Raw genomic sequence first — 21,005 nt, forward strand, 5'->3', positions numbered from 1 at the left:
CAACCCCCTCACCATGTATACTTCCCATTTCATCCTCAAACTGTTTACCCCTCACTCAGTGGCGTAACTACTGCCCCCGCAGCCCTCGCGGTGGCTTGGGGGCGAGGGGCTGCGGGGGCCACTGCTTTAGCGCAGATTGACATGCGGACGAGCGTCCGCGTGTCAATCTGTTCTCACTAACCCTCCCTGCTGTGATGGAGGGACACGGAGGGCACAGCGCGCGCCTCTCCTGTGTCCCTCCTGCGTCTCCGGCGGGTCTAATAAAGGAAGTGCCGTTTGTGAGCTCCGATTGGCTCACAAACCGGCACTTCCTTTAACAGACCCACCGGAGACCCAGGAGGCACACAGGAGAGGCGCGCGCTGTGCCCTCCGTGTCCCTCCAACACAAAACAGAGGGGAGCGCGGGGAGCGGGGGCACGCACTGGGGGAGCATATGTGCACTGAGGGGCATATATGGCACTGGGGGGGTGTATGTGTACATGGCACATGGGGGGTGGGCTATATTTGGCACTAGGGGCACGTGAGTACCTGGCACTGTGGGGGAATATCTGGCACTGGGGGCATATGTGGCACTGGGGGGGTATATGTTTACCTGGCACATGGGGGGAGGGGCTATATTTGGCACTGGGGGCATGTGAGTACCTGGCACTGTGGGGGAATATCTGGCACTGGGGGCATATGTGGCACTGGGGGGGGGTATATGTGTACCTGGCACATGGGGGGGCTATATTTGGCACTGGGGGCATGTGAGTACCTGGCACCGTGGGGGAATATCTGGCACTGGGGACATATGTGGCACTGGGAGCACAGCCCTAGCAACAAGCACTACCCCCTAGCAACGAGCATGACACCCAGTGCATGAAACCCCTGGCAACGTGCATGACACCCAGTGCATGACACCCCTGGCAACGAGCATGACACCCAGTGCATGAAAACCTGGCAACGAGCATGAAACCCAGTGCATGAAACCCCTGGCAACGAGCATGACACCCTGAGCATGAAAACCCCTGGCACCGTGCATGGAACCAAGAGCATGAAACCCCTGGCAACGAGCAGGTAATTTAAAGTAATTAGAAGCCTTACTGTAGGACTTAATGTGTAATGGGCATTACGGTGTGTGGCATAATGTATCACGGACATTGCGGTGTGTGTCATAATGTGTCACAGGCATTATGGTGTGTGGCATACTATATCACGGGCATTGTGGTATGTGGTATAATGTCTCAGGAGCATTGCAGTGTGGCATAATGTATAACGGGCATTGCGGTGTGTGGCATAGGGTATAACAGGCATTGTGGTATGTGTCACAGGCATTACGGTAGTATGGTATACTATATCACGGGCATTGTGATATGTGGTATAATGTCTCAGGGTCATTGCAGTGTGTGGCATAATGTATCACGGACATTGCGGTGTGTGTCACTGGGGTATAAGGTAGTCTTTTCCTGCAATGCCACGCCCCTTTATGCGAAGCCACGCCCATTCCAATGAAGCCACACACCCTTTTTGCGGCGCGCGCATGTTTGTCCCTTTAATAGTGCCAATTATGGGGGATGGGGGGGAGGGCGCTGAAGAATTTTTTGGCTTGGGGGAGAAAAATTTCTAGTTACGCCACTGCCCTCACTTTAGTATCAGCAGAGCCGGCCTGTCCATCTGACACATCTGGCAAATGCCAGAAGGGCTGAGGGCCTGATAGGCTGGTCTGGCCACACAGAGAGCAGGGCTGGCCGTGCAGCGCAGTCTCCCAGCGCTCTGCTCGGCCGCCTGGCATATAGATAGATGGGGGTGAGCCAGGCCTCCTTGACTTGTGGCACGCCCCTGTGAGCCATGGATGTGCCCCTCTTGTCGTCTTCAGCCATGGCCATGACCCCCAGTCTGTCGCTGTGTATCAGTATGTAAGCTTTCATGCACAGGGCCCTCTACCCACATTATCTCTCACTAGCACTAGTTCACCAGTGATCTACCCCTTTTCTCCAAATCTTCTTTAGTGACTCTGACACGGGGGGTAATTCCAAGTTGATCGCAGCAGGAATTTTTTTTAGCAGTTGGGCAAAACCATGTGCACTGCAGGGGGAGCAGATATAACATTTGCAGAGAGAGTTAGATTTGGGTGGGTTATTTTATTTCTGTGCAGGGTAATACTGGCTGCTTTATTTGTACACTGCAAATTAGATTGCAGATTGTTAGGATCTCCTACTCTGTGCTGCCACGTCGCCATGGCAACCGGGAGGCAAGTGTTAGCGAAGTAACCTGAGCGCAGCTGATACTCCGGTCCGGGTTTTTACTGTGTAGTGGTTACAGGCTCTGTGCACGGCAGGGAATCCGGCGCTGGTTTTGTGCTCACAGTCTGTGAGGTCTGAGTGGGGCGTGGACAGCACCTGCTATATAAACCATCCTCTCAGGCTAGGCAAATGCTGCTGAATCTTTGTTTGTTAGTCAGTTCCAGAGAGTTAGCTAGTACTGTGTGACTTTGTATTTACTTGTTGCTTACTGCGAATAGGCCTTGGGATCCGGTACTTCATTCTGCCAATCCGGACCTAGCAGTAAGACTGGAGTCAGTTGTTTGACCTGCTGGGGTTCTTTTGCTATTCTGTGAACCCAGCAGGTTTGCGGCTGTACTCTCAGACCTGCTTGCTTAATCCTCCCTCACTGTGCAGGGCGTCCAGGTGTCAGTTTAGTGGCAGTAAGCTGAACCTGTGCCCTGCAAGTGGGGGTTAGGATTGTGGATACTCTCCTTGTGTCTATATTTCTATCTCTGACCAAGGAGTTTATTCCCACACCCGTTGGTAACCCTTTGGGGTTTTTTCTGTTGCTCTTAGCAACATCATTTCAGGTGCTCCACATGTTAAATCACTACACCTCGCTTCATTGTCCGCTCTATTCCATCTGAGCATTCCTGACACTAAGGAGACACCCAATTCCTGAGCCTTTGGGCTTCTCCGTTCACTTTGTGTTTATTAGTTATTCCATCACCTCCTGTGTATGTTATGTTATACTGTCTGTGAGTTCGTTTGCTTCGCTTCCCTCTCTGTTCATACACCGGTATACTCCTGTTAGCACTGGTGTGCGTAACACAGATTGAACACACCCCACCCAAATCTAACTCTCTCTGCACATGATATATCTGCCCCCCCCTGCAGTGCACATGGTTTTGCCCAGTTGCTAACAGAATTCCTGCTGCAATAAACTTGGAATTACCCCCACTGTTATTTTATATGTTGGGTCCCGAGACATTGAATGATGAACTGACTCCACCTCCTTATACTACCCAGTCTCTATTGCTATAATGTTTTGTACTTATGCTTTGAGCTTTAGTTACCTGTTGTGTAGGGTGGTATTCATGTCACCGGCGGTCTGCTGACCGACAGTCACATGACCTCCTCCACCATCCCGCCGGTTCAGTATTTTGATGGTCGGCATGCCGACCAACAGGGACTATTTCCACTCGTGGGTGTCCACGACACCCATAGAGTGGGAATAGAACCCGTGGCGACCGCAGGTCGCTACCGAGCCTGCAGGTCGCCACCGAGCCCGCAAGGGGCTTGCTGCACTCGCCCCTCCCCGCCGGGATCCCGGCGTCGGTATGCTGCCGGGATCCCGGCGTCGGTAAGCTGACCGGCGGTCAGGAGACCGCCGGTCAGCCATACTACACCCGTTGTGTATTGTAGCCATGATGTGTTACTCCCTTATTTTGTATTGTTTTCACATTGTACCCACTTGTACAGCACTCACTGTAGATACTTTGTGGCGCATTCTAAATAAAATTATTATTACTACTACTACTACTACTACTACTACTACTACTACTACTGCTACTAATAATAATAATAATAATAATAATAATAATAATAATAATGTCCTATATGAAAACATCACACGTGGTCTGTGGGGACTCATTTCTTCCAGCTCCTTTCCTCTTTAAAATACATTTTTGTCACAGGAATATCTCCAAATGTCTGCAACATATACTCAAAAAAAGATAGAATAGAAAATACCACAATCCAGGCATAGTATCTTCAAAAATGTATTAGACAAATTAGAATAATTAGAATATGTAAATGCCCTTACTAACATGAATATTTTTTTTTAAAACCACATCAATCAATGTTCCTCTCTAGGGTGCTGCAAGTCAGATTTCCAACATGATTTCAACAAAAAGAGATGCATTTAAAGACAAGGAGATGTTCCTGTGAGTCTGTGTATGTTCCCATCTGCATTAGGAGGCTGATTCTAAGTTGAGAGCAAAGCAAAGAAGAGCAAGTAACTCTGGGGGTCATCTCGACCTGATCGCAAGCTGCCGTTTTTTGCAGTACAGCGATCATGTCACTACTGTGCATGCGTATGCACCGCAATGCGCAGGCGTGTCGTACAGGTACAAAGCGGATCATTGCTGTGCGATGGATTTAACGAAGAGTCTATTTGCACAGCCGTTTATCAAGGAGATTGACAGGAAGAGGGAGTTTGTGGGTATCAACTGACCATTTCTGGGAGTGTTTGGAAAAACGCAGGCATGTCCAAGCGTTTGCAGGGCGGGTGCCTGACAACAATTCCAGGACCGGACAGACTGAAGTGATCGGAAGGGCTGAGTAAGTTCTGAGTTACTCAGAAACTGCACAAACTATTTTTGTACTGCTCGGCTGCACATGCGATCGCACCCTTGCACAGCAAATATACACTCCCCTGTGGGCGGCGATTATGTGTTTGCATGGCCGCAAAAAGTAGCTAGCGAGCGATCAACTGGGAATGACCCCCTTTGCACCTTGGTAAAACCATGTTGCACTGCACATGGTGCAGATGTAACATGTGCAGAGAGATTTAGATTTGGGAGAGGCGTGGCCAAATTCAAATCTAAATTGCAATGTAAACATAAAGCTGCCCAGTATTGAGGGCTACATGTGTAAGCAGCCAATATTTACCCTGCATGCAAAAAATAAATACATTTATTTGCAGCCATTGCATGTAATATGGTTATTCCAGATACAAAGTTACGGTACCATTTGTTTTTTGTTGCTTTGTTACCATTTCAGAATCAGCCCACAGATGTTGCATGGTGAGAGAACCTAATTAATGTGTAGCCTAGGGGGAATCCAATTGTTGGCAAAGGGTGTGAGTTGCCAGGGGCGCTATCAGGGAGTGACTGCCAGAACTGCAGTACCGCGCCAGGCAGAGAGGATATCTATATATAAATGTCCTCAACAAAATGACTGCCGCCATGGCGGAGCCAAAAAAAATGACAATATGAACAAACAAATACATGGGAAATTGGGAATACAAGGAAGCATCACGTTTAACATAAGTCAGAGACTAGGCAGGATCATAGCAGACCAAGTAGCACACTGGGATAATGGCTGAAAGCATGGCGGTAGAGCTACAGTATCTATGTGCGTGAGAGAGAGGTTGCTGGGGTATTTGGGTGTGAGAGGGAGATAGATGGGGCAAGGCTGGGGTATATATGTGAGAGGGAGATGGCTAAGGCAGGGATGGGTATATGTATGTGAGGGAAGGTGGTTGGTGTATATGTGTGTATGAGGGGGGCCCATTCCTAGCTAGATGAATGGAGCTACATATTATTGTGATGTGGATTGACTGGAGTCCAGGGCCAGGCAGCCGCTGGCACTTGCCAGTGGTTGCCTGGTACAGTACAAAGGAATAAAGTTTGTTTTTTAATTGAGGCAAGGCATTATGGCATCCTGCTGTCACACAAAAGAGCCGGACGCAGCAGGATTACAGCCACAGCCAGTGGAAACTGGAGCAGGTAAGTGTCTGTGGCCTGGGGTGGGCTGACTAGAGACACAGAAGGGGGCCTGGCTGCAGAACAGAAGGTGGGGGCTAGCTGCAGACACAGAAAGGTAGGCTGCCTACAGAAACAAAAAAAAGGGGGGGGGGGCGGGCTGCAGCTACAGAAGGGGGGGCTGGCTACAGACACTGGCTGGAGAGAAAGAAGGTAGCTGGCTGGAGAGAAAGAAGGGGGGCTGGCTGGTGAGACAGATGGGGGGCTGGCTGGTGAGACAGATGGTGTATTTTTTTACAGGTTACGTGGATTCTACATGAAGAAGAGGACAGAAGGGCTAAGGGGAATTTAGGTAAATATGTTGAAATACAGGGGGTCCTCAGTAATTTTTTCTCCCTTCATTTTACAACAAGGACCGACTCAAAGAGCACGGGGCTGGTTATACTTTTTTTGGGGGGGGTTTGAACACCCCACATGATTTTTATTTATTTTTAACTATGTGGGTCATTTCGAGTTGATCACACGTAGCAACTTTTTGCTGCTCGTGCGATCAACTTGACGCCGCCTATGGGGGAGTGTATTTTAGCATAGCAGGGCTGCGATCACTTGTGCAGCCCTGCTATGCTAAAAAAGTTTCCTGCAAAACAAGACCAGGGTCAGACCTACTTACCCTGTGCGACGGATGCAGCGACGAAGGTCCCGGGATTGATGTCAGACATCCGCCCTCCAAACACCAGGACACGCCTGCATTCGGATCTCCACGCCTGGAAAACAGTGAGTATCCGCCCCGGTAAGGGCTGTCAATCTTCTTGCGATCACGCTAGCGATCACTTTCTTCTTTGTTCTGGCCGCTGCCCGGCCCTGGGCAATGACGCAGGTGCGCATTGCGGCCGCCGCGCATGCGCAGTTCTGACCCATTTCCACTGCAGCGAAGAACCGCTGCGTTCGAACGGGTTGCAATGACCCCCCCATGTCTTAACTTATACTGACAGACGCATGCACAGATCTCTGTGATGCTTCTGTCAAGCTTGCACATTGTAATGACACACGTGTGAGTATTCATACAAGAAAAACTCAGACATACTTGCACAATGGGGGTCATTCCGAGTTGATCGCTCGCTAGCAGTTTTTAGCAGCCGTGCAAACGCTATGCCGCCGCCCGCCGGGAGTGTATTTTAGCTTAAAAGAAGTGCGAACGGTTGTATCGCAGAGCGGCTACAAAAATTTTGTGTAGTTTCAGAGTAGCTCAAAACCTACTCAACGCTTGCGATCACTTCAGAGTATTCAGCTCCGGATTTGACGTCACAAACCCGCCCAGCGTTCCCCCAGACACACCTGCGTTTTCCTGGCACTACATAAACTACATAATTCGTTGTGCCCGTACGTCTCGCGTGAGCATTGTGTTGCATACGCATAACTGCTGTTTTTTAGCCTGATCGCTGCGCTGCGAACAAATGCAGCTAGCGATCAACTCGGAATGACCCCCAATGTAACTTAAAAACTAGCAGACTTTTACATTGGCTGAGTTTTGGAACAAACTCACACCTTTTAAAGTCTATGAAAGTGCTAAAACTAGGACACTGTTACATTTCCCCCTATATAACCAAGGGTGGTTTAAGACAGGAGGGAGCCCTTGTGTTGTCTTCGTACAGGTCCCCTTCTCTCTCCATGGCGTAGCTTCATAACATCTAGATACTATGCCCCTCATTATTAAAAATAGCAATAAACAACTAGCTTATAAATGGCAACATTATATTTTATCTACACACTGATTCAGTAAACTATGTTCCCTTTAAAGTAACCGTGTTTACACTATTGCCTTTACTAAAACTCTCATGTAGTGTCAATGCCGCACACCAGCGGCTAATGTTTTCAGTGTGATCATGCGTCCCAATTGTTACTGCTCTGAGATGCTGATAAAAATTACACACAGAGAGGTGGAATTTCACTGGGCATTTCTAGGTGGTAACAGGGGGTGTCTAGCCAGACACAGAAGTATTGTGGATAGCAACTGCATCTAAACACGCAATTGCACATGGGAGGACATGTTCAGATTGTGAACTTGCAGAGCTAGCTCAATCTTCGATATTGTGACTGATGGTGATACAATAGTGCATCTTCTTAGTACGTGCTGCAAAGGAATAGTGCTGTTGTCAGTGGGCATCACAGTAGGCTGAGAATCGGTCATGTCATTGGCATAAAGGGGGCAATTTAGACTTGATCGTAGATGTGCTAAATTTAGCACATCTATGATCACTTTCACAGACATGCGGGGGGACGCCTAGCACAGGGCTAATCCACCCCGCATGTCTGGCTGTGCCCCCCCCCACACACACACACAGAGGCAAAAGCATTGCACGCGGAAATGCTTTTGTACCTGAAGAATAGCTCCCTACCAATGCAGCTCCTGCGCGCTGGCAGGGAGCTAACCGCTGCTCTCCAGGTCGCAGCGGCTGCGTGTGATGTCACGCAGCCACCGCGGCCCGCCCCCCGCATGGTCCGAACCGCGCCCCCAAAACGACACCCCAATGCCGCCGCCCCGCCCCCTCCGCCCAGCGAACGCCTCTGCCTGTCAATCAGGCAGAGGCGATCGCTGGGCTGAGATGCCGATCACATCTATGGCACTGCGGTGCCTGTGCATGCGCAGTTCAGACCTGATCGCCCGCTGTGTGAAAATGCACAGCAGTGATCAGGTCTGAATTAGCCCCAGAGACACAAAGGCTGTTGTGGGAAAAGATGTCACTGCATGCACCTCTGTTCAGGCCCTTAGTTTAAATTTTCATAAATGTTATATATTCTGGGATCCATTAAAAAGCTACTGTAAAGCTGGCCAACTTTCCTCCAACCATCCAACTGACCAGTCGTCCACCATGTCTGTCCAACTAAAACACTGCCTCACACATGTAACCAACCTTTTCTGCGCACCAGCCAACTTCTCTTCAACATGTGATCTCATGAGTAAGCGGATAGTTTCTTAATGTTTTGAATAAATAAATATTTGCTTTTTTGAAAGAAAAAAAATACTTTTGCTTGTCTATTTATGATTTTTCAAATTTAAAATGTGCCCACGGACAACTGCTGGACAGCAGGACTGGGTAGGTATGAAATAAATTAAGATTAAGGGGTCTATTTACTAAAGGTGGGTACACACTAATAGATATATCTGCAGATCAATTGATCTGCAGATATATCTATGGACGGATCGAGCAGTGTGTTCAGCATACACACTGCCCGATCCGTCGGGGACTGACGTCATGAACTGGGCGGGCGTGTACACACGGCCGCCCAGTTCAGCGGTCAATCACCGCCGGCCGCTGCAGCATGTGTACGGGCGGTCGGCCGACCGCCCCGTACACACACAGCGACGCGCCAATATATCGGTAGATATATTGGGCGTCGGCTGTGCTGCGTGGCCGACGTGATACGTCTGTGAACGACGGAGTTCACAGACGTATCGGCCGTACACACTGGCCGACGGTCCCGTGATATATCGGCCGTTCAAGAGAACGGCCGATATATCGACCAGTGTGTACGGGCCTTAAGTCGCTTGAGGTAAAGTACCAGCCAATCGACTCCTAACTGCCATGCCACAGGCTGTGTTTGAAAAATGACAGTTAGGAGCCTCTTGGATGGTACTTTATCTCCAGCGACTTTATCTCCATCCAAGGCTTAGTAAATAGACCCCTTACAGTAATGCATTCACACAGTCTGCGCTAAGGACCCAAACCAGCAAGCAGTCAGATAGTGTAAGCTATCACGCTGCTTCCATCTCTCCACTGGGATGGGCTCTTATCAGATCCTATCTCCCGACAGAATTCAAGTGAAGAATAATCATTCATGTTCAAGGTGGTGATCTCGGGGGATGTGTGATCGTAGCTGGGTGATTGCAGGGACATGGTGGGTGTTCACGAGGATGGGTGTGGACAGAGGAGACTGAAGGTGTTACTATGAGGTGGTGTTCATTGTGGGGGGAGACTGTGTGGGGGAGTACGGGAAGGGGAGACTGAAAGTGCTGCTGTGGGGGGTGTTCATTGAGCGAGGGAGATCATGGGGAGGCTATAGGCGGTGGAAACTGAAGATGCTACTGTGGGGTGGTGTATTTACAGAGGGGGGAGCTTGCGGGGGTGTGCAGGCCGGGGATACTGAAGGTTCTACAACTGTAGGTGGCGGTTTGATTGTGGTGGGCGGGGTGCATGTGGGAAGGGGAGACTGAAGCTGCTGCTATGCTGGGTGATCTAACCTGTAGACTCTGGGGGTTCGCTGCCATTGCTAAATGCCCGAGGTCACCATAAGTCAAGCCAGGGACTCCTGGGCACATGAGCAGCACAGGGGAGTCAGCAGCCCGGAGCAGGGACAGATGTCAGTGCTCTTAGGTCTCTGTTTGCCATGCTCTGTGTTCCCGCTCATTTGCAGTGGGCAGCGGCATGGGGGGGAAGTCTCACGGTGCCTGTTATACGGTACAGTTTTTTTTTTTTTGGGGGGGGGGGGGTGCACAGTGCCGGCTGTACGGAGGGTGGACGTGCACAGTGTCTGCTGTATGTGGTGGTGGCAGTGCCTGCTATACCTGCTACACACTACCATTTTTTTTTTTGGGGGGGGGGGGGGAGGGTGTACAGTTCTGGCTAAGGGGGGGGACTGGGATGGAAAAGGTTGCATGGTACTGACTGCTCTAGGGGTTGTAGGGGGCACTGAGCTGCTGTTGTAACTTCCTCCTACCGTCAGCACACAGCTATCTACATTGGGTGTAACTCCCTGGCATGTCGTCCACCCGTCCCTGTCACCCCAGCACTACCATTTCCAGAGTAATGCTGCCCACACCAAAATGCAGTGAGCAGCAGCTGTGGCGGTACCAGCTCTCCGAGGGGCTGTCCTGTGCTAAGGATTAGTGTCTGTCTCAAAAATAGGCAGACGCTGCCGGCCAATGTCCACCTACTTGTCATTCAGTTGGGGGAAAGGTTTCCCCTACACTAGAACGATTAGTTGAGAAAACTGAATCATGTTTGATTTTTCCCAACTAGTTGAAAAGAGTGGCTGTTTGTTTTTTAGAGTGTGGGAGCAAACGGCTAATTATCATTTGCTCTCACACACTGCTGATTATCATTTCAACCTCCCACTGTGGGGGGAGTGCCCAGCATTTTCTGAGGTGCTTTCTCTACACTGTAAATTGATGTCGTGTACATTGCATTGCATATATTCACACACTGCACTGCTGTGTCCCATGACTAGGATGGTGGGACAGTGCCAAAAAAGGGACTGCCCAAAAAATGGGAGGTATAATATTGGGTTAATTCAAATACACCACTTTCCCATACAAATCCCGCCTCTAACCCTAGACCCCAAACACGAGGTTGGAGCCAGAATTTAGGTTACTTACCTCTTTCACTCCAGCAGATGATTATTGATGGCTACTGGTGCTGAAACACATAAGGCTATACTCCAAATGTGGGATCATACTTCTGTAACCGCTTTATCGTTATTTAAGGCCAAACCTCTATCCAAGAATGAATTGGGTAGAGGTGATTCTTGCTAAATAATCTAAGACAGAAACTGTTTCAACATGTGGGAGAGTTACATAGACATCCTATCACCCGAATCAAGGCTCAAATACATAAAAGTTTATACTATACCGCCTGATATTTAACTTGTGAGATGGCTGCCCATCATCCGATTTTATATTGAGCTGGAGATGTAACTTTTAATACCAGCGTCCCTTTCTCTCTTTTTTTCCTTTACTTTTACAGTTGAATGTATTATAGTGCTCTAAGTACATTATGATTATCTCATCTTAATATATTTAATTTATTATTCATTAATGTTTTATTCTGTTTATACATTATATAATGTTATTGTTTTTCTGTATTGTTTGCTTTATGGCACAAACGAAGCTTCAATATAAAGCAGGTATAAAAAAAAAAAAACTTGGTTGTCTCACCATATATCCAGTTACTCACAAGACCCATGTGGCATGTGTATAATGTCATGCAAAAACACCCAGTTTTCATCTGAAAATGCATAGGTCCACCGAAAAAGCCGCAGACCTATGTATTTTCGCTGCACTTATTGCGGGTCTAAGGGACACTTATAGTGGATTATGCTTCATGTGCCTGAGGCACATGAAGCATGATGCTTGATAAGTCCCGGCATCGGGAATAAGCTCTGGCTTATCAGGGCTAATTGGATTGCCCCTGGTGATCCAATTACCTACTAATTGGATACCGTCCTAAGCAGGGGCATAGCTATGCCAATGGGGTCCCCACAGCATCATCTCCATGGCCCCCCGAACTGACTGCTCAGAGGCACTCCCCTCCCCCCCTCCCACCCCGGTGGACTACTACCATCGCATCTCTCCTCACAGATGCTGGTAGGAGGCGTGACCGTGGTCCGAGGTATCCCTGCAGACTCAGGGCAGGATGTACTAAAGGGAGAATGTGGTAAAACCCCATTTTCGGGGTTTACCGCATCTTCATATGTACTAAGACCCGCCCCCCAGGTTTTCGCCCCTGAGCAGAGCCGGATTATCCTAGGGGCAACAAGGACGGCCGTCCCAGGGCCCTCACATATTAGGGGCCCCCACAGACTGCTTTATAAATTGGAGCAGTCTCCCTCAGCAGCCGTCGAGGAGCTCCGTGTACAGAGTGTACACGGAGCTCCTCGGCGGCTGCTGACAGAGACTGCTCCAATTTAAAACGCAGACTGTGGGGGCCCCTAACGTGTGACTCAATAACGCATACCGGCACCTTAATCAGTGTCTCACGGCACGGCCGTAACTGGGGGGAGGGGGCTATGGGGTCACGTGCCCCAGGCTCTGGACTGTAGGGGACGCTAGAAAGTCCACTTCTGGTGCTGTACTGCGCGCTGCTACAGCCGCCTCCCGCTGCCTGGAAAAAGCAGTGGCTGGTAATAGCTGACAGGGTACCGGTAGCGTCTAGTCTGGAGCTGGCTCCAGACGCTCACGGCGCTTCCTGGTTGCAAATATTGTGTAACTGCAAAACAGTCAAGTGTAAGTGGGTCTTTTGCAAGTAGCTAAATATCAATTGAAGTCTTGCTGGCTACAAAGCTCAATTTGTTGCCAGGGGTTACACCCAGAAATCAGGCGTTGACTAAGAGGGGATCTTCTTACCGTTTGCAAGGTACAGTACAATAATGATCATTGCTACATCTACTGTGTATGATTTACTGCCGTAACAGCTAGACTTTGATTCAGCCTTCTTAAACGATGAGCTAACCGAGAAGCTTTACATGGAGCCACTGGAACATTACAAGGTGGATGCACTCCTAGAGGGAAAACTGTTTCAATTAAAGAAATCAGTGTATGTGCTAAAAAAAAGTGGCCATTGCTTGACAGTGTATTGTTAAAATTTGACTCCTATGTTCTAAAACTGAGCACTGCTTATACTACAAGTGGAAGGAGAAAGCTTGTTCATTATAGTTGTGTATGTGCATGATCTATTGCTTTCAAGACAAGAAGGTCATATTGCCAAAGTAAAACTGAACTAAGGTTCACAAAAAATGTAAGTTTGGATCTACAAGCTTTCTGTCATGCCAACTGGGAATCAGATGAGGAAGATAGATGTTCCTAATCCAGACACCTATTTGCATTTGTGGGTGCAGCTGAGCTAGCAGGAAACAAACCTTTGTTGCCTTGTCTACCACCAAAGCTGAGTATTAGCCAAAGAAGCGTTGAGGCTTAAGGAGACCTTGGGGCATATTCATCATGAAAAAATTGTGCAATGAGAATTTTTAGTTTTCAGTCCTCATTGTATTCTCTCAGCCTCTGGGTATATCTCCCAGTCTCTGGGATTCCTAATCAAACTACTAAGATCTTTGAGCTTTTCTAAATAGCTAAATTTAGCTCTTTTAATACCCATGCGCAGTTGAGCCTGGCAAGTCTCAGTGCATCCTGCTCGCCAACTTTGTAGGCTCTGTCCCTGGCTTTGAGCAGTGTACGAACCTCCCCATTTAACAACGGCTTCATGATTAGGGAATGCACTAAAGTTAATCCTTACTGTAACACTTTCCGTGCAGCTATTAATATAGCATGAAACTAATGATGCAAGTAAATCGATGTCTATTGCACCACTTATCATACTCTCCTCGATAAACAATTCCAATTTGTAACTTCCAGCATATCCTGCAACCTCACAATTGCCCCTCTGGCCAGATTGTAATAGTTCTTTTAACAGATTTAGCTCTTTTGACTTGCGGTTTATATATTGGCCTTAAAAATAGGGACACGTGGTCGGAGTTGCCAACATGCAGTTTCATAGGCTAAATTAAGATTAGAAGATACTTGAACATATTGCTATAAGGCAGCATTTCATAAGAGAGCTGGTATATAGCACTGTGGGGGTCATTCAGAGTTGTTCGCTCGCAAGCGGATTTTAGCAGATTTGCTCATGCTAAGCCGCCGCCTACTGGGAGTGAATCTTAGCATCTTAAAATTGCGAACGATGTATTAGCAATATTGCGATTACACACCTCGTAGCAGTTTCTGAGTAGCTCCAGACTTACTCGGCATCTGCGATCATTTTACTGCTTGTCGTTCCTGGTTTGACGTCACAAACACACCCAGCGTTCGCCCAGACACTCCTCCGTTTCTCCGGCCACTCCTGCGTTTTTTCCGGAAACGGTAGCGTTTTTTCCCACACGCCCATAAAACGGCCTGTTTCTGCCCAGTAACACCCATTTCCTGTCAATCACATTACGATCGCCAGAACGATGAAAAAGCCGTGAGTAAAAATCCTAACTGCATAGCAAATTTACTTGGCGCAGTCGCAGTGCGGAAATTGCGCATGCGCATTGAGCGGAAAATCACTGCGATGCGAAGATTTTTACCGAGCGAACAACTCGGAATGACCCCCTTTATTCAGTGAAATGTACGTAGTTAGTGGCCAGAACCTTGCTGAAATGTTACCTAAACGTTTGATGTCACATGTACTGAATGCCTTTCTATGTATATGCGGACCGGAGTATATTTGAAATGTTGATGTGTTACTATGTTTAATGTATCATCCTGTGTTTGGAGTGCCAAATTTCCAAGTCTGCCAATGTAAGTCACCTGTCTTCCTGGACCAGCTTTGACCTGAATGTTGCGTCCCACCCCCTGTGACGTGGACCCTGCCTCAACCTATTTACTAATAGAATGTATGGACATAATTGGCCGTGCATTCTGAAAAACAGTTCAAGGCATTCTGAAAACAGTTCAATGCCTTTTGCAGACAGGTATGTTTCCTGAAGCACTAAAGGAAACAATTGTTAGATCTCTTCTAAAAATAATATCTAATTTAAACTGCATGATCAACTACAGACCAGTATTAAACCTTCCTTTTTTAGGAAAGGTTATTGAGAATATGGTAGTAATTCAACAAGAAACCCCAAGTAAACACACTTAAAAAGTAACTTTTGTATCTCTAGGTATTCTAAATCACCCAAATAAATGTCATACACATACCTCCCAACATGACCCTCTCCAGGAGGGACAGAATGCTCTGCTCCTGGACATTCCTGGTAATGTATGATTGCCATCACCTGTGCTGAAACACCTTTCTTATCCATTAACCTGTTCAACACAGGTGATGGCAATCATACATTAAGAGAGAAGTCCAGAAGCAGAGCATTGTGTCCCTCCTGGAGAAGGTCATGTTGGGAGGTATGCATACACAATATCCCTCATATGATTTACAATAAACTTATTGGGAAAATTATAACCATGCAGACTTACCTGGGTAAGTACCACAGTAAAATTGGTGTACACATTGGTGCCCTTGGGAGATTTCATGAACAGATGTAGTCCATATTTATATATAAAAGCCTTAACCTTAGAGCAGAGGTTCTCAAACTCGGTCCTCGGGGGCACACACAGTGCATGTTTTGCAGGTCTCCTCACAGAATCGCAAGTGAAATAATTAGCTCCTCCTGTGGACCTTTTAAAATGTGTCAGTGAGTAATTAATACACCTGTGCACCTGCTGGGTTACCTGCAAAACATGCACTGTGTGTGCCCCCGAGGACCGAGTTTGAGAACCTCTGCCTTAGAGTGAAAGATCAGATCAATTACACCTGCTGAATGTTTTGAATCAATATTAGTGTCCTAAACCAGGGCTATGACTTTCAATCTCCCGGAGTAGTCCTCCTGACAGATTTGGCCTTAGCTGATGAAGAGACACTTAGCCTTTATATTGTACCTGCTAGATATGTTTATGGCTATCACATACCTCCCAACATGACCGTCTCCAGGATGGACATAATGCTCTGCTTCTGGACTTTTCTCTTAATTTATGATTACCGGCACCTGTGATGAGCAGGGTACTGGATAAGAAAGGTGTTTCATCACAGGTGATGGGTATCATAAATTAAGAGGGAAGTCCAGGAGCAGACTATTCTGTCCCTCCTGGAGAGGGTCATGTTTGGAGGTAAGTTATCATTGTATCAAATGCAGGTACAGTATTTAGCAATTTGCTACACATGGACTTTTCTGCTACACTTGAATTAACTGCCTGGCATTGGTTTTCAAACTAGAACAGATGCTCCAGATGGATGAAATCACCCTGATAAATGTAATTAGTCTGGGCTGGGGAGAGAGGCAGCTGCAGCAGTCTGCATCTCTCCTATGTGCTGTGATGGGCAGTGGGAGGCAATTGGACCTGCCCCCTGTCACCCACCAAATCTAAGATATTTATGCAGCTGAGCGATTATTGGAAGACAGTGTAGGTGTACCTTTGCAATGTCACTCGCAGTAAGCAATCTGTAAGACCATAGGGAATTTATTTTCATTTGTGTCACTGCTTTGAATGTGTACACAGTTGCTGAGAGATTTAGTTGGCTCTAGTGGACGTCTAGTGATTACATTGTTTCTTAAGTCGCAGCTGGCTTTATTGTACAAATTGGAATTAGGCCCATTGCCTACAACATACCTCCCAACATGACCCTCTCCAGGAGGGACACAATGCTCTGCTTCTGGACTTTTCTCTTAATGTATGATTGCCATCACCTATGTTGAACTAGTTGATGGATAAGAAAGGTATTCAGCACAGGTGATGGCAATCATAAATTGAGAGGGAAGTCCAGGAGCAGAGCATTCTGTCCCTCCTGGAGAGCGTCATGTTGGGAGGTATGCTACAATGCATCCACCAGCACAATAAGCTTAAATGGTTGAAATAGTAAAGGATTCTCGAACTCCAAACTGGTCCTCCTGTATATACTACTGCAGCTGCAAATATATGTTCACGTCGGTGCCTCCAGCACAGTCTTAAGTATGCAAAAATTCAGTAATGCAACAATGGTTACATACTAGGTGTTGCTGAGTGATATAGTTCCACAACATGTCAGGTCATTTCTCACACATGCAGACATACTGGGGACTCCAGATCAGAAGTTCTTGCTCCTCCTCTCTCACAACATATGCCACACGGCATAGGCTTTCTTCAGGCAAACATATATTAAATGACCTTTCCAATATCTATGGACTCTGCCACTCACAATACACCATGCTTCAGGGACATTTCTTCCTGACCCTGCTGATGCTGGAAAAGCTCTGCAGCAATTAAGCTTGACTGTGTAATATGTGAGGAATATTTCTGCTGTCCTCATGGCAGCTGCCATGCTGCCACTCCTGACAAGGCAGGGGAGCCTGGGACCTCCTCAGCACTGGCCACTATCTTGCAGACTCTGGTTGCAATGTGATTCCTCTACATTCAGTACTAGAGCTTTCACACTACTAAACCTAATCCTAGGACACACTCTATGGTCATGTCACCACATGCTGTCCTTGCCTTTCATTACTGTTTGCCCTCCCAGGGAACATGACTGCAATCACCAGGTGGCATGTGTATATTTTACACCACTATAAGCTTATATGCCACAATAATTCTAATCATGTGCTGCCAACAAAACTCAGGCTACTCAATATGAATCAGATCAAGGGCTACATCTGAGTCTCCTCAGCATGTCATACTGTAGGTCCCTGTTTGAAACTTCAGACAGGTTGTGTTGGGGTTCTTAGTACTGCAGCTAATTCCACTGCTTTGATCTTTCTATGGCTCTTTCACCAGCTCCTGATCTGCGTTAATCTCTGCACATGTTGGGGGCTGCCTCACAATGCGTCCATAATCTAATTGCAAACGCATCGGCTCTAAGGTTGACCTCTGGCAGCACATCCTGACAGTGCTGTCAGATGGTCAGCTGCCATTTTTTTTATCGGAGTGGCTGCATGTGACATCACGCAGCCACCGCAAAAACGGTCCTGGACCACCTTGTCCACCCCACTAATACCGCGCCGCTGCCCCAAAAATGCCCGCTGCTGTCAATCACATTACAGTTGCATCCATCGGGGATGCGACCACAATGTGTGTATCTACGCAGACTCTGTGCGGCCGCTGCATATGCGCAGTTTGCCACCATCAGCGGCTGGGTCTGAATGACCCTCATAGACTTTTAGCATTTCAAAATCTAAATACTATAGGAATTATAGTGGTATAGTTACCTTGTACCTGATTAATCACAGACAGATTCTTCAATTTTAGATGGACCAAAGATGTCTAAGATGAAACTAGAGCTACATATTTACTCACCCGCACTTTAACTTGTGGCTAGATAAAATAGATTTGCAAGCTAATCTTTTCCAACTTTGTACAGTATTTTATATGAGTGCAACTAATATACTTGACTGACTGTGATGACTGTGATCTACTATCTTCTTAAAACACCACAGGAGGGAACACTAAGTCAGGCATAACTTCAAAGTCATTTAAAACACAGCATAAAAAGTATAGACATCTGTAGACTGCCACAAGGTTCACTTTGTTTCAGATGACGTGGGAAAAAATAAAAAAAATGCATAAAACTAAAATGTAACATTCTTGTTTAAATTTGGTATTAAGCCAAGATAAGAAGATCTGCTTTAAGTAGTGCACAGATCTTTGTTACATTTCTTAGAAGGACAAAGATTAAAGCAGGTGATAAGAAGTACATTATGCTATCATGCTGTACCTTACACAAATGCATCCCAAACTTGTTACTCAGGAGCTCGAGAGTGAAATAATTATCACCACTTGTGCACCAGCTAGGAGATACTGAATTTTACTATCCTACACTTTCTCCATTGCATATGTATACAGTACATTATCCAGCCCATGATAAGGAGAAGCCCTATCATTCACAACCACTATATATTTTAGAAAAAACTGCAAATGCACATAATAATAATAATAATAATAATAATAATAATAATAAAAATAAAGGAAGAATAATTAAAAACATGCATACAATCTACTCACTTTCAATGATGTTGTCATTCAGGTAGAGGTGCTCCAGTTTTGGGCTAATGGATGGGACCACTGTAAACTTGTTATGGGATAGTTGAAGGACCAAGAGGCTGGAAATATTGAAAATGTTTTTAGGAAGACCTTTTTCAGACAATTGGTTGTAATTGAGCCTTAAGAAAGATAGATTGTGCAGATCTTTAAAGTAATCAGAGGGAATGTCTTCTATATTATTTCTGTCAAGAAATAGCTGATTCACAGTCTCTGGCACAGTGGGAGGCATTTTCCGCAGAATATTGTGAGCCAAATTTAGCTGAATAAGGTTTTTCAGACCCTTAAATGTATTTTTGTTAAAGACCCCATCACTTAGCTTGTTGTGATGCAAGTCCAGCAAAATCAAGTGGTCCATTTTACTGAAAATTCCAGAAGGTATTTTCGAGATCTGATTGCGGCTGAGACGAAGTTGCTCTAGCCGTGGAGGCAGATAAGATGGTAACTCCTTTAGCTGGTTCTTTTCCATATATAAATAGGTCAGATTTTCCATCTTCTCAAGGATTTTTTTGTCTACTTTCTTAATGCGGTTGTTGTCGAGGTTGATCCACTGAACCTCAGTGGCATTCTTGAAAGCATCCTCTGCTAGATCATCAATGAAGTTATTTTGCAGGTAAACATACCTGGCACGAGAAGGGAGATTTGGAACTTTGCGCAAGTTGCGACTGTCACAGTAAATTGTTGAAGGGAAATCTGCAGGGCAGTAGCACTCCCGAGGACAGTCTGGAAAAACTGATGGAGGTCCAGGTGGAAGTGGAGGGGGCAGATCTGTGGGTTCCACAGGTTCTCGTGCAGGTGGGGTTGGCCTCTTAGTTGGGCGTACTACTGTGGGACGAGGTTTACGTCTCTGACCACTCACTTCAGTTACCAAAATAAGGACCAAAGGTAAAAGTAAAAGGACCAAAGATCTCATAGTCACTTCCTGCAAATAAAAATCAAATAAGAAACAATTAGATACTGGTAAAAAAAATAATAATTGAACATACATGATGACTAAATTTAAACACATATAAATATTTTCACCAGTACAAAATACCTATCAATACAATTTTGTTGACTTTAACAATAAGAACCTTGACGAAATCGAACAAGTTTGTGAAAAAGAGAACATTTCCAGAACCAGGAGTAGCTTCAAGTATGGTGGCTTTTCATTTATAACACTCTCCTTTTTATTTTACTCTACTGTTATGTATGAGGTAGGTTCCAACACTGCTCTCTATAGATGTAGGAGATGAATTTGTGCAAGTAACTAATGAGCCATTGTCATCAATAAGGCACAAAGTAAAGGTGGCAATTTTATGTTATGAGTAAAGTGTCTCAGTTTTGTCAATGGATCTTAGTATGTGTATATGGGGCCTGATTCAGATGTGGATGATCTGGCTATTGCTGCTGCTTACAGCATTAGCACTTACATGGTAATTCAGCAGGAGGAGTCAAGTCTCCTGCTTGCATTAGTGATCCGAACTGCATCCTAGGACGTAGCATCAGATCATCTGCAACATCATCGGAAGACTGTGTGACCTATGTGGGGCCAGAAAATATCATCTATGAAGTAGAAGATACAAGTGATATCTACTGCAGAATTACAGCACTTGTAGCAGCCATCCCTGTAGTTTTCTATGGGGACCCCGTTATGGGGCTATTTAGCAAGCGTCAATCAGCTAAGCTTTTTGGAGTTTGTCTCCATTTGCTAATTTCATCAGAAGATGTGTTAGCAAGCTCTGCTCCATGGCCCTTCTGATCTAGAGCCATAACAGGGCTGTACTGCACCCTTTACCGTCCATGCCCCTGACCAAGACCCATGACTAATGACATCATGCCATCAGGCCGAGGGGGCGAGGCCAGTGTGTCAGTAAGTTTAGTTCTGTTCGGAGTGTTCTAAGGACGCTTAAGGGGACAGCACAAACTGCATGGTGCATGTGTTGTGCATCCAAAGGACCATCCAGCAGCTGCTGCCGCATAGCC

The 21,005-nt window shown here is 46.4% G+C and overlaps 1 protein-coding gene across 1 annotated transcript in view; it reads right to left on the reverse strand.

Moving 5' to 3' along the window:
- The window catches only part of PRELP (proline and arginine rich end leucine rich repeat protein), a 160,103-nt gene that overhangs the window by 56,589 nt on the left and 82,509 nt on the right, over positions 1-21,005 (reverse strand). The window contains exon 2 of the mRNA XM_063955281.1: positions 19,005-19,962. Within this exon, the coding sequence (XP_063811351.1) occupies positions 19,005-19,953 (949 nt within the window). The 5' untranslated portion in view covers positions 19,954-19,962. The remainder of the gene's footprint in view (positions 1-19,004; positions 19,963-21,005) is intronic.

The sequence above is a fragment of the Pseudophryne corroboree genome, chromosome 2 (assembly GCF_028390025.1).
Source record: "Pseudophryne corroboree isolate aPseCor3 chromosome 2, aPseCor3.hap2, whole genome shotgun sequence".
NCBI classification, from domain to species: domain Eukaryota; kingdom Metazoa; phylum Chordata; class Amphibia; order Anura; family Myobatrachidae; genus Pseudophryne; species Pseudophryne corroboree.